The sequence below is a fragment of the Pituophis catenifer genome, unplaced genomic scaffold, assembly GCF_029215685.1.
Source record: "Pituophis catenifer annectens isolate HBS135680 unplaced genomic scaffold, rPitCat1.0.hap2 SCAF_3, whole genome shotgun sequence".
Taxonomy (NCBI): Eukaryota; Metazoa; Chordata; class Lepidosauria; order Squamata; family Colubridae; genus Pituophis; species Pituophis catenifer.
The window spans coordinates 98,078,177-98,092,207 of NW_027256883.1; the positions used below are offsets into that span (position 1 = coordinate 98,078,177).

At 39.7% G+C, this 14,031-nt stretch overlaps 1 protein-coding gene across 1 annotated transcript; it reads left to right on the plus strand.

Annotated features, from left to right (window-relative positions):
- The first annotated feature begins 490 nt into the window (after positions 1 to 490).
- Positions 491 to 11,294, plus strand: WDR55 (WD repeat domain 55). The gene is made up of 8 exons (XM_070940836.1): positions 491 to 527; positions 1,958 to 2,106; positions 5,902 to 6,002; positions 7,398 to 7,485; positions 8,093 to 8,272; positions 8,875 to 8,974; positions 9,492 to 9,661; positions 10,344 to 11,294. Exons 1-8 carry the CDS (start codon positions 510 to 512, stop codon positions 10,663 to 10,665), a joined length of 1,128 nt encoding a protein of 375 aa, XP_070796937.1. The 5' UTR covers positions 491 to 509; the 3' UTR covers positions 10,666 to 11,294.
- Positions 11,295 to 14,031: the final 2,737 nt, after the last annotated feature.

Sequence of the window (14,031 nt, forward strand, 5' to 3'; positions counted from 1 at the left end):
TTCAGAAGCTTTTTGGATAAGAAGCGAAAAGTCTTCAAAGAAAAAAACAAAGTCCAGTTGCCTCTTGAAAAAACATCTTGGGACTCCCATTTCTTTCTTTCTCCAGAAAGATTAGTTTCTGTTTGTCTTTTAAAGTCCTCGGCTCCGACCAAGGAAAGGAAAGATCAAAACCTATAGATTTAGTAGTCAACATTCTTGATAGGGTTGGTAATTAGGGGATTAAATAAAAATCCTCCTTCCAGTTTTTAATCGTTTCTTACTTTTTCTGATGGTTGGGTCCCTGCTGTGCAGTAAACAACATCGACACTGCACATAATGTATGGCTACTTCGGTACACAAAATAACTACAACAGAAGACCAACCTGCATTTCGATAATAAGCAGGTCACTTTCTCCTTTCAATTTCCTGGGCTTCCAGAGGAAAAGTGCTCGCTCCGCCTCTCCTTTTGCTGCGCAGGCGTCCGTAGTTCCCAACACGCTTGTGCCCCCAAGCCGACTGCTGTAGTGAAAATGGCTGCGCCTGACGCTGTAAGTATACCACCCTTGTCCTCACGTGGACTTCCCTTTGCCGGGAAAGAGGCCTGCGCGGCTTCCTGTGTCATGGAGCAGCGGTCTGGGAATGTAGGCTTAGGCGATCGAGGAGTAGTCTGTGCGGGAGCTTTGGTGCAGTAGGAATATAGTGCTAGAGGCTATCACGGGACTGCCTTAGAGTTATTGAATTAATATTTATTATTTAGATCCTCAGTTTCGGCATTTCTTCGCGTTTTATGGAACATGGATTACCCTTTGTCCTGAGCCCCAATTCCAAGTATAGTTTTATGGGGAGTAAAGATGGGGAGCTCCCGGCACCGAAGCGGTACAAAAGAAGCACCGGAAGAGGTTGCGCCAGGCAAACCGAAACTGACTCCCTCTCCAGGCTTCCCTACTCTAGCTGTCTCTCTCCCCCCTACTTTTTTTTGGTAAAAAGTACCAGAAACAAGTAAATCAGCTGAACTGTTCTCACATATTGATCGCTGTTCCTATTCTCTGTGTATGTGTTTATGGCGCTGTAGGCTGATATGATCGTATGTACTGTAGTGATGGTGCTGGAAAATAACCATAAGATTAATACAGTTTTTATTAATATATTAATAAAAAATTGCTAAATCAGTGATGGTGGCTAATGAAATATTGAAAAGAGGATAAAAGGATTCAAAAGCCAATTGGTCTAGTAGTGGTTAAGAAATTGGACTTGAATGTGTACTTCTATAACTATCTGGTTTGGTACAACAACCAAACAGGAGAGAGGTACAGAGTTCAATGGTTAGCTAAGACTGTAGAAAGAACAATTGCAAGCATCCTGCCTTCCACAGAAGACCTGTATATTGTGCAGGTCATAAGGAGGGCTGAGAAGGTATCTGCAGACCCCTCACATCTTGAACATAAATTGTTTCAATTCCTCCCCTCAGGACAGCACTACAGGGCATTGCAGGCTAAAACACGGAGACACAAGGACAGTTCCCTCCTCCTACCCCCCCATCACTCTGCTGAATACCTAATTCTCACAGAACTGTCTAATGTCTATGTATATTTACCCATGTAGTCTGTAGTATTATTGTCTATCCTTATTATCTTCCTTTCTCCCTCCTTTTATTGATGATGATTCTGTTGCTTTGCATGAATACTAAGTGCTTCTGTATCGGAGACAAATTCCTTTTGTGTTGAATCACACTTGGCTAAATAAAGTTCAATTAATTCAATTCAATCTGGGGAAACTTGGGTTGACAGGATTCCTCTTGTGGGAGAAAAATCTAGGGAAGCCTCAGTGGAAAGCAATTTAACTTCTGAAAAAAGTTGGATATGAACTGAATAAACAAACATGAATATATAGTATATGGACTCTGTTAATTACATTAGTAAAGGACTATAAAGATACTATGAAGATTTGATTACTATATCTTATTGTCTACTCCATCCAGGAACATTCAGATGAGAAAGAACTTGGACTGGAGCCTAGACTTCATGATACTCCTGAAGACATTTTCTTTGAGGCAGCAGTAAATACCATTGACTTTCACCCCTCCCGGGACATCATAGCTATTGGAGATGTTGACGGTGATGTCTATGTGTGAGTTCAACATCTCATAGAAATGTACTGGTTGAGCCTTCTTCTTGGGTCATGTATATGGAGATTGTAGAAAAATCTCCCTGGTGCATCAGTAGTTCAATGAGATGGATCTGTGTAAATGTTTAAGAAAGACAAGAAATGTGTGTTTCCATTGTTAGATTTTATGCAGTTGACTAAGAGAAAAAGAGGATTTATGCATGTATGGTTACAGATTGAGAGAGGCTATCTGTGTATGTCTAAGAGAGAATGTATATCCATCTCTCTGTATAGAAAAAACATATTTGAAAGGAAGTATCTGTTTAAGAGTATCTCTGTGATGGGTAGTAACAGGAAATGTTTGTAAAACCATTTCCTCACTTGAGATCTAGAGAACCTTGTGGTTTCTTCCAGACATTCCGGAGCTAGTACAGAATCTGTCCTATTTACTGTTATGCTGGGCTGAGTTTAGAAGATCCTGTAGTCACTAGTAGAAATCATACCAAAAAGACAAATAAGATGTGTTGGAGAAAGAGAATATGTAGATGTTGATGTGTGTGATTGTGTATGTATTTATTTAAGCAAGAAGTTGTAATTATATACATGTAGTTAAGAAAGAGGACAGGTTGGTCATTTGGAGAAGGAGACCATTCTACTTTTTTTGGAAGTAGGGGTATTAAGGTGAGTGATTTAAAAGAGAAAGAAGATATCTGTATGTTGAAGAAGTACCTGTTCCTTACAGGAGAGTGGCTCTTTGTGGCTGAGAGCCATGCCCCCTTATCCAAAGTGGAACCAGAGAGACATTAAGGAGCATTTTGGAGAGTAGATATGAGATAGAGCTAGTATGTGGCTAAAGAAGAATAGTTGAGAGTAAAAGACTGCTGTGTATGTGTGGGTGGTAATCTCTGTGTAGGATGATGAGGCCTGCTTAAAAAACTGTCTGTCATTGATAGAGGAGTTCTGTGCATAATTGAGAGGAACAGAAGCTTTGTGTACAATTAAGAGACTGAGCGTGTGTGTTTATCTGTAGCTGACAAAGGCAACTGTAGAGGGAAGAAAGCATAGGAAGGGCATCTGTATGACTGACTAAAGCAGGGTTGGCAAACTTGCATCGTCATGGCGGTGTCACGTGATGTATCAGGACTTTTCTCCCCTTTGCTAAACCAGGCATAGGTGTGGCCAGTGCGTGATGCATCCGACCCACAGGCTGTGAGTTTGACAGCCCTGGACTAAAGTCTTTGGGGTATTTGGGTGGATGTCTTTCTGAGAGGGGGGATCTATTTTTGTGAACAGGCCAGAAAATGTGAAGTTGTGAGAGGAGATTGCAAGTGATCAAAAGAGTTTTGATCCAAGTGTGGCTGAGAGAGAGAAGATGTGGATAGAAGTGCTGGGTATGGTTGAAAAAGGGAGACTGTTTGTAGCAGGACCATCCACAATATTTTATGTGCTAGAAAGAAAATTTCTGTTTATGTGTGAGAGATGGAGAGATATCCCTGTCTTTATTAATGGGAGATGGGGAGAGAGAGAGAGAGGGAGGGAGGGAGGGAGAGAGAGAGAGAGACAAGGGGTCTGTGTACTTGTGACTAAATCAATCAGATTAGAGCAGACAGAATCTGTTGGCTTGGCGCAAAAAAGACATTCAAAGTGCCAAAACATGTTTGTCCCTCTACCGTGTTTCCCTGAAATTAGAACCTGTCCGGATAATAAACCCAATTGGGATTTCAAGCGCACGCGCTAAAATACCCCCCTAAAATAAGCCCCCCCCCAATACTTAGACACATGCGCAGCTGCTGCGCAAACAACACGATGTAAGGAGGTGAGGCCAGAGAGGGGAATGTTGTGGTTCCCCAGCAGCCTGCGGACCTGGCAGCAGAGTCAGATAGTGAGGAGGCTGGGGAGGACAATGGGCCAGTCCTGGAGTCAGGGGAAGGCCCGGACGAGGGCTCTGCATCAGAGGAAGCGATGGGGCCAGGGCCATCTGGGAGTGATGTGCAGATTCCGGAGCCTCCAGAGGCGGACAGCAGAGAGGCAGAGGGAGCCTGTTCCTAGTGCACGCATGAGAAGAGCTACCAGAAGGCAAGAGCAGCTAAAGTAAAAATGACGACTCGGGAGTAAGGCCAAGAGATGATTGGCCCCTCCCATAAGGCTTAAAAGACCAGCAACAGCTCTTGGGCTCTTTGTCGGAAAACAATGTTGATAGATTTGTTTCTTGTCTTGCTGTATTTATTTCTTGTTGGCATCTCCTGCTTCTGAACTTTTGCTAAGAAAAGCCTTTGGCATGTTGCCAAAGTAGAAAGGTTGGTGATAAGGCCGAAGAACTGAGTTATGAAGAATTTGTTTTGAATTAGTTTGGACTATGAGAATGAGTTAATTCTTTGATGTTCCAATAAAATCCGTTTGTTTAGAACTGATTGTGTCTGATAATACCTACTTGGGCCTAGGTCACAACAGGGAAATGGAGGGGGAACATGCCCCACATGCACCTGCCTTCCACATGGAATTGCCTCGCGGAGGCCACTCCCACAAACCCTAGCTCGTGTGCCCCTTCTCTTAGTGGCGGCCGCAAAGAGCAGCTGCAAAAAAACTCTTGCCAGTCCTAGACCTGTCGACCTGGGACTGGGGGGAAGGGGACTAGCGCCCAAGCTCTGAGCAGTGGCCGGTGCGGGCTGCCTGCGCAGCTATGAAGCGGGATCGGTGTGGCCATTTCTTGCCTGCAGCATTGCCAGCGAGGATCAGGTCAGAGCTGCTGCTGCCACCTGAAATCAGCAGGCCAGATTTGGTGAGCTGGATGCACCGCTGCCACTTGGGAGAAGAAGAGAGAGACGAAGTGCTGCGAGAGAGCCCATTTCTCACGTTCTTCTCTTCCCAGGCGGTGGCAGCGCGTTCAGCTCCCCGAATCTGGCTTGCCGATCTCGGCCGGCAAGGGAGAGTGGCAGGTGGAGAGGGGTGGGGCGGCGGAGAAGTGAGATGTACAGAGCGAGACAGGGCTCCCCTGCTGTCTCTTCTCTCCCCCTCGCCAGGCATGGCAAGAGCTGGAAGTCAGATAAGACATGCATCTGTCAGATCCCTAAAAGTGATACTGCCATTCAAGTGGAGGAAGGGGGAGACTTGGATTCGATTTACTAGCATTGCCTGTGTCATCAGATATTTTACAACCTATATCCTGGTGTCAAGGAGGCCTGAGATTCCCTTTACCTGCAGGAATTTATATGATAGCCATGTGGGTTGTCTCACTTTAAAGGGTAGTGGTGGGAATGCATGTTTGTTCGGGTTCTCAAAGGAAATAGTAAAGAAAACATCTTCACATTTGTGTATTGGCTAAAATCTGCATTTTGACTTAAAGGGAGGGGTCTCTGCCACTTTAATCCTACTGCTTTGCCTAAGGGCATTCAGATTGTGCTTTAGCTGGATGGCTTTCATTTCTGCTTAATAAAAGAATCCTTTTGAACAACTACGTTTCACTTTCTTAAGTTGGAAGGAGAGGTGATCCTTACAGCATCTCACTTCTCCGCTGTGTCTTACCTGACTTCCAGCTCTGAAAAAAGTGTTCAAAATGGGCTGGAAAAGGCCTGAAAATGGAGTGCAGAGAGGCCAAAAACTTTTTTTTGTTGATTTCCTCTTCTAAATTTAGGTGCAGTGTGTCTTATAGTCTGAAAAATATGGTATGTATTCAGTATAAATGAGGTATGTGTGTACGAATGGTAGCAAGAGAAGATGGTTGGGTATATCTGTATTGGTTAAAGGTAGGCACTATTGGGTGCAGGAATTATTTGAACAGGTGCCTGATGCTTTCTTTCCATTTTAAAATCATAATTACAGATACTCATACTCCTGTTTGGAAGGTGAAAACAAAGAACTTTGGTCCTCAGGTCATCATTTAAAATCCTGCCGGAAAATATCCTTTTCGCAAGATGGACAAAGTGAGTGCCCTTTGTTTGCTGTTTTTATGGTTTTTATAATGTTTTTTGAAATACAGATAGAGCTAAGCCTGCAAGGAGAATGACAAGCTTTAAATTAAATTCAACAAAGTTAGTTCATATGCTGATTTCATCTTTAAGTAATAATGCTTCCATATGACGAACTGCACCAGAAAGATGTCAAGAGCACATGTACAAAGACATCAAAGATGTCTTTGAAAAGTTGGCATAAATATACTCCATGAAGTAGATGCCACATCTCTTTGCTGAAAGGAGTTTTTCTGCAGCAGGAACAGATGAGGCAGTACAAGAAAGTTAAAATGCCTGGACAGCAGATGTGCATTTAGATACATTTTGTGTCCTATAATTTCTATAGGCATGCTTGATCCCTGAATCATGAAAAGATTATTCTAAGTATTTAAAACAATTTACTTGCTCTAAACAGTGCCCATTTAGTTATATCTTTGGTCTTTCTACAAACACCAATATTTTGGTTTTATAATATCTATAAATATATGATATGAAATACATTTTATAAATCTAAATATAAAATGAATTTTATTTATAAAATAAATATAAAATTGTTACAGTAGGAAACAAGCACACAGTGTTGTTTATAAACCTATTGGGGTGAGCAGTGGGCATTATTTTTCAGAAATAGTGTACACTTTAAATTGCTTTGAAGATCCAAGATAGGATACTTTTTTTTTTTTTTAATTTGATTTATATGCCGCCCTTCTCCGGAGACTCAGGGCGGCTTACAATGCGTTAAGCAATAGCCTTCATACTTTTGTATATTTATACAAAGTCAGCTTATTGCCCCCACAAACTGGGTCCTCATTTAACCTACCTTAGAAAGGATGGAAGGCTGAGTCAACCTTGAGCTTGGTAAGATTCGAACCTGCAGAAATTGCAGGCAGCTGTGTTAATAACAGGGTGCATTAAACCACTGTACTACCAAGGCTCCTTTACCAAGGCTCCTTTCACTTGCAGTGGAAAGCTGATAGTTACATTCTGTTTGGATATCTTGCATAGTCATGAAAAATCCAACTAGAAGAAACGTACCAAGTATAGCTTATCTACTTTGCAGTAGTTATAATAGAACATGCCAGGTGTTTTTTGATTATGTAGCTGATAATATAGGAATCTTTTTGAATCAAGAAATGGCCAACTAGAATGGAACAAGCTGCCTTTCTTTCTGGATTACAGATTGGTAAAGGCTAATGCCTTCAGATTACCTAAAAAAAAGAGAGAGATTAATTTTTTATAAAGGATGTTACATATGTGCAAACCCCATAACCCTCACTCAGGGTGAAGCACTGAAGTACAGAACAGTTAGAAAAAGCCCTTTGGAATTTGACCATGTCATGGTATGGGCTCTCCCCCTCTGTATTCCAGGGCTTTTCACAGTATCCAAGGATAAATCTATCCATATCCTGAATGTGGAGGAAGGCCGTCTTGTGATACGATTCTCCAAGGCTCACAAGTAGGTATCTGAATTATTTACTAGCCATTCTGTAGCCTTGGTAATGAAGCATTTACTGAGGTGCTATATTTTCTACTTACAGTTCTTTATTTCCTTTGTGTTAAGATTCTTGAGCATGAGTTATTTATATATCTCTATATCTCTATATCTCTATATCTATCTATCTATCTATCTATCTATCTATCTATCTATCTATCTATCTATCATCTATCATGCTTTAATTAACTCAAGGTAGTGAACATATCCAACACAGCTTTGTCCTATTTTCCCCTCAACAACAACTCTATGAGGTAAATTGGGTTTGAGAGAAAGTGACTGACGCAAGGTCTTTCATGGCTAATGTGGGACTAGAACTCATGGTTTCCTGCTATCCAGCTTGGTACCTTAACCACTAGACCGGGTGTTGGCAATCTGCAGCTCTTGAGACGCATACATTTGGGCCCTCTGCTGTGGCTCCCTGTTGGGTAATCCCACCACTGGATTCTACTCTTTAGAATTAGTTAATGGTACCTTTGAGTAGAAGAGTTATATGAATAAGGGTTCAAAAATGGGAACAGCTCTACAAATAAGTTATAATGTTGGCTCTTCTACTCTGAAATTTCCACAGCTCAGCTTTGAACAGCCTATTGGTGATAGATGAGCATTTGTTTGCCACAGGAGATGACAGTGGAGTGTTGAAAATATGGGACCTGCGCAAGGGCACATCCATCATGGAAATGAAGCAGCATGAGGACTACATCAGTGATATGATCCTAGATAGAAACAAGAAGCTGCTTCTCACAACCAGGTACTACATTCTCCTGTTCATTCAGTAGACTAATAAGTTACATTTGTATGTTTAGAGTGCAGATGTTTTACAGCAGTTGTTCCTACGGGAAAGATTAAAAGCTTTTAGATAAAAACTATCACCATCTCTTTTAGCGTTATTCTTTTCACTGTTGTAATGGCATTTCACATAAATACAGAGTTATCTATAGCCAGCTCTGAATTGCTAGTGATTATAAATAAAGTTTTTATTAGAATTTGTCAGAAGGCAAATAGATATGTACAAAATTTAGTGATTTAGGAATGGAATGTTCTGGAGAGGTCCAAAACATTCCATTCCCCTTCTGGAACATGCCATTCTGGAGCAGACCAGCAATTTCCAGAAGTAAATTCCTGAAATAGTTTGAAGTATCTCAAAAACTGGAAGTCACTCAGGACATCATACTCAAGCCATCTAACTACTACTAGATAATGGAATTTATTTTCAAAAACTGAGGAGATTTTATATGAGAAAAACAAGAGAGCAGAACATTTTTAGAATTCTCCAGAATTCTCCATTTCTGTCATATTCCAAATAAAGTTCGCTTTATAACTAAATATTATGTACCATTCTATTTCTCGCAGTGGAGATGGAACAATGGGAGTCTTCAATATTAGGAGAAGGCGCTTTGAGCTTCTCTCAGAACCTCAGAATGGAGACTTAATGGCTATATCTCTGATGAAAGTAAGTTCTATTATCTTGCTGCACCTTGGAAAAAAGGCTGTTTGCAGATATGAACCAGTAAGTTACACTATTTCTGAGATGGATGATAGCAAGGTCTTTATGAGAGCCAATTTGGCATAGTGGTTAAGGTATCAGGCTGGAAGCCAGAAGGCCATAAGTTTAAAGTCTACCTTGGATACAAAACCAGCTGGGTGACCTTGGACCAGTCAGTTTCTCTCGGCCCTAGGAAGCAGGCTATGGCAAATCACTTCTGAAAACTTTTAAAGAAAAATGCAGAGATTAGTGCAGGAAGTCACCAGGAGACAACAGGACTCAAAAGGACTTTTAAAAAAAGAATTTAAAGTATTTTCCTGCATTAGTATGATGTTTGATGTCTCTATTCAAGGTAGTATGCTTTAAGCTTTTGATAAATAGGGTTTTTCTATTTTAAATAGCTTTCAAGACCTAGTTCTTAATAACAACAAAAGATATGCTGCTTTTTTTCTGGTTAAACTATTATTATTTTTCTCCTGCTCAGAGGGGAAGGAAAGTAGCCTGTGGCTCCAGTGAGGGAACGATTTACCTCTTCAACTGGGATGGTTTTGGTGCCACCAGTGATCGTTTTGCAATGAAGGCAGAATCCATAGACTGCATGGTTCCCATAACTGAGAGCATTGTGTGCACAGGTTCCACCGATGGAATCATTAGGTGAGACTGTCATGAGACAAGAAGTTCTCGTGAGAGATGCTAATACTGGAGAGGTACACAAAAACACAGACTGGCTGCAAATGAAACTAGGTAAAATAAGCTCTTCTTAGCAGATGGCCAAAAGCAAACTATAATTTCAAATAAGGTATGACAAAACTCAATATTAAGAGATTGAGAAGATGATCTTTGAAAAATTCTGCCAGTTTCCTGGGCCAATATATGGCAATATATATATATATATAGAAACTAGCTACATAAGAGAGGCGTGCCAGCTCAGTGGTTAAAGAAGCTGGGCTTGTTGGCTGGAAAATTGATGGCTCGGGTTCAAGACCCGAGCGCACGCAACAGGGTGAGCTTCCATTCTTGCCCCAGCTCCTGCCACCTAGCAGTTTGAAAGCATGCAAATGTGAGTAGATAAGTAAGTACCACTTTGGTAGGAAGATAACAGTGTTGCATGCACCTCAGTGTATAATCATGCCAGCCACATGACCATGGGAGCATTTTTGGACAAAGCTTGGCTAAAAAACAGAGATGAGAACTGAATTGAACACTGGTAGGGGAAACCTATGCTTTTATATAAGGGATTATTTTTTTCTAAAAAAGAACTTGGGATATGGCTGGATACCTCTCTCCACAAAGGAACTGGCATTCATTTTGGTAATTAAACTTTTCTTTGTTTCAGGGCAGTAAATATCTTGCCCAATCGAGTGATAGGAAGTGTCGGGCAGCATATGGGTGAGCCTATTGAACAGCTGGCTAAATGTCATATGGGCCAATACCTGGCCAGCTGTGGCCATGACCAAAAAGTGAAATTCTGGGACATCTCTTCACTTAGTTCAGTGATTGTGGATGATTATAGAAAAAAGAAGAAAAATAAGCAACTGAAGCCTTTAAGTCGCAAAGCATTTGGCAATGGGGAAGATTTCTTTGCGGACTTGAAAGAGGTGGCAGCAGACTTGGAGAAAGAGGAGAATGGTGGACTTTCTGAGACTGACAGCGACTGAAAGACTCACATTGATCCGATTAGAGGCTCATTCCCTCGAAAGGACATTTTGGAAAAACTCAGCTATGCTGTATTTTTCATATTTCAGGATAGTTAAACTTGTGCTCTGTGGGCAAAGCCTTGGTAGCCTAATAGAACTAATAGTACAGAAGAGAGCTAAGATTGCAAGAATTTTCCTAGCTCAGAGAGAAATGGGAGAACATGGTTGCCACTGAAAGGGGAAAGGAAATGTTATCATATGTGGACAGTTAGAATATTAAGAAATATTTTTTTTTAATAAAAAAGTTTTTATTTTCTGATCAAACAAGTATACAATATAAACAATCATTCAAACTATCATCAGAAAAAAAGAAAAAAAAATCAATTTGGTAAACTCAATCTTCAACCCCTCCTCACCACCCCCCACCCCCGACTTCCCAGAACAAAAACAGGGCATAGATTTCACCAAACATTCGCTAAAATAAACTAGCTAACTGCAAGATTTAATAACTCCCAAGACCCCTTAACTCCCCTTTTACAATTTCATCAACCTCCCTTTTTATAGACACAAAGTAACATGTAATCCAATAACTCTAAGAATTTTAAAACCATTAACAAATATTAAACATTCAAACCTAAAAACATTTTTCCCCCTCCTACTTTTCTCAAAGTTCAGATATTTTGAAATCTCATAACAAAAAATAAACCTTAGATATTCACTAATTAAATTTCTACATTTTTATAATTAACCATTAGTACATTAACTAGAAAACCAAAAAAGATTAATCAACCATTAATACATCATATTTAAAAATCAATATTCAACTTTATACTTTTTCCCCCTCAGTAGTTATAACACCTAAAACATAATCATTTTTAACCATGAGTAGAACAACTGCAAAGCCAAAAGAAAAAATTAATCTTCCATTCTTGCTTTCTTATTTTGAAATCTCATAACAAAAAATAAACCTTAGATATTCACTAATTAAATTTCTACATTTTTTAAGTTTCTAAATTTCCCCCTTCATTATTCCTCCCTCCAACTTTTAAAATTTGAAAGATGATCATCAACATAATTAACCATTAATACATAAACTAGAAAACCAAAAAGGATTAATCAACCATTAATACATCATATTTAAGAATCAATATTTAACTTTATACTTTTTCCCCCTCAGTAGTTATAACACCTAAAACATAATCATTTTTAACCATGAGTAGAACAACTACAAAGCCAAAAGAAAAGGTTAATCTTCCATTCTTGCTTTCTTTTTATATTTTTTCCAGTCTTTCTGCATCCCTCCTACTTCTATTTTGAGGAGGTTTTTCATTTTAATTTGAGGTTGATATAACTGCAAAGATTGTCCCCTTTTTAAGAAAATTTCCTCTGATTTAGAGCCCCCAAATCGCCTCTTCATGCTTATATAAATCAGTTCATTCCTTCGTCTGTAAAACCAAAGTTTATCAAGAGTTTGTGAAAAAAAGTTCAGTTGTTTCTTTTCTATTAAATGTATAGATGCCACTGACAAATCTCCTTCATCTTCTGAAACTTCGAAAGTCTGGTCATTTACTACTTTTTTCCAAACCAAGTCATAATTTTGAAAGATTCTATCAATTTTTCCGAAAAGAGCAGAGAATAAGCTCGAAAATTCTTGAGAAAATTCTTCCACCCTCTCTGCTGCAATATCTCCTGAATTGTCATTATGCTCCGTAGTTGTTTTTGTTTCCTCAGTCATTTCTGTTGTTATCCCTTTAAGAATTGCTATTTGGTTACTTATAGCTGCAGTATGATTATTCATGGCTTCTTTTATAAATTCTGTAAGTTCTGCATCAAAATCCTTATAACTCTGTAAATCAGACAACTGTTTCGTTTCTGACACCTCCAAATAGCATCCAGCACTTTCAAGATCTCCTTTCTTAGAAGCCATTTTATTTCAAAGAAATTTTCTTTCTTCCCACAACCATAAAATCATAAAGTCAGAGCCATCCTTTTGAGCAGCTTTCAGCAATACCAAACGAAATAATCTTTTCCCAAACAGCTCTTCAAAATCTATTCCAGCAACTTAAAGCCAGTCTCTGAGCACGAGTCTATTAGCAAAGACTTTTTCTAACTTTCACTTTTAAAATCGCAACAAAGAAACGCCATCTTAACTTCCAGCTCAGAAAATCCAATTAGAAACATTGTATCCCCGGAGTTAAGTATTATACTTGCAAAAAGCTTGTCCTCCTGCTTCTGTTCCGCCTGCTTTTTTGAAATCATTTAATCTTCTGTTTGACAGCAGAAATTGGACGCAACGCCTAGCTCTGTAAAAAAAAACAGAGTCCCCCCGGATCCGGAGCTTCAGTGGGCTGAACGGGGAGCTCTCACCCTCCTAACCCCTGGAATTAATCCAGGGGTTTTCGGGGAGCTCTACCCTCACCCACCTGCTCTCCTCCCCTTCTTTTCCCGAAGGGGAGATTTTCAACCCGTTTGACAGCTGATTAACGCTGTCAGAACGGCTCAACGGAATCACGGGGGCGGCGGTCTAAAAAGACCGTCAATGGCGCTGCGGAGCCAACCCGGAAGTCCCTTAAGAAAGATTTTTTAATGTATCAGAAGAGTTCCTTGCAAACTTCTGTTTCCTCCATGGAGTGATTCTTTTTTTTGCCACCTGAAATATTTAGGAATCAGGCTATTGCTCCATCTAACAAATGGATTCCATTTCATTGCTATGGTAATGAAACAGGGATATCACTTAAACTCAGAAGAAAAGAGATTTAAATAATGGATTAACGTTCATAATGGAACTTGGGGAGTTTCTAAATTATTGTTTTTCTGGGGTTTTATTTAAAGAATAAAAATAGGATATGAAGATGCATCAATTTAATATATTTGTGAACTACCTCAAGTGGATTATAGTCAACAGCCTGTTTGGTCTAGTGGTTAAGGCACCAGGCTAAAAACCAGGAGACTGTGAGTTCTAGTCTCATTTTAGGCATGAAAGTCAAAGACTTCGGGCTGATCGCTCACTCACAGTTCAACACACATCACAGAGGAGTTGTGGGGAAAAAGGAGGGAGTATTGTATGTGTTCTCTGCCTTATGTTATGTATTATAAAAATAATACAGGTGAGATATAAATAAAAAAACCCAGTTAAATACATTTAAGCCCTGTAAAATAAGACTTAATTTAAAAAGAAGAAATAAAACAAATGTTGAAATGCTAGCCTTTCTTACAGGATTTATGCAGATGATGCATTGGTGAAGGATGAGATAGAATATAGAATAATAGGGTTGAATGGACCTTGGATATCTTCTAGTCCACCCCCCTGCCCATTGCAAGAGATTCTATAATCTATATCATTCTGGACTTTCTTTGTTTGATGGAATGGGTATAATGTGATCATAG

Excerpts from the sequence above, each read along its gene's own strand:
- WDR55 (XM_070940836.1), top strand. Across the intron at positions 7,486-8,092 it reads CGATTCTCCAAGGCTCACAA|CTCAGCTTTGAACAGCCTAT; the intron begins GTAGGTATCTGA and ends AAATTTCCACAG. Across the intron at positions 9,662-10,343 it reads TCCACCGATGGAATCATTAG|GGCAGTAAATATCTTGCCCA; the intron begins GTGAGACTGTCA and ends TCTTTGTTTCAG.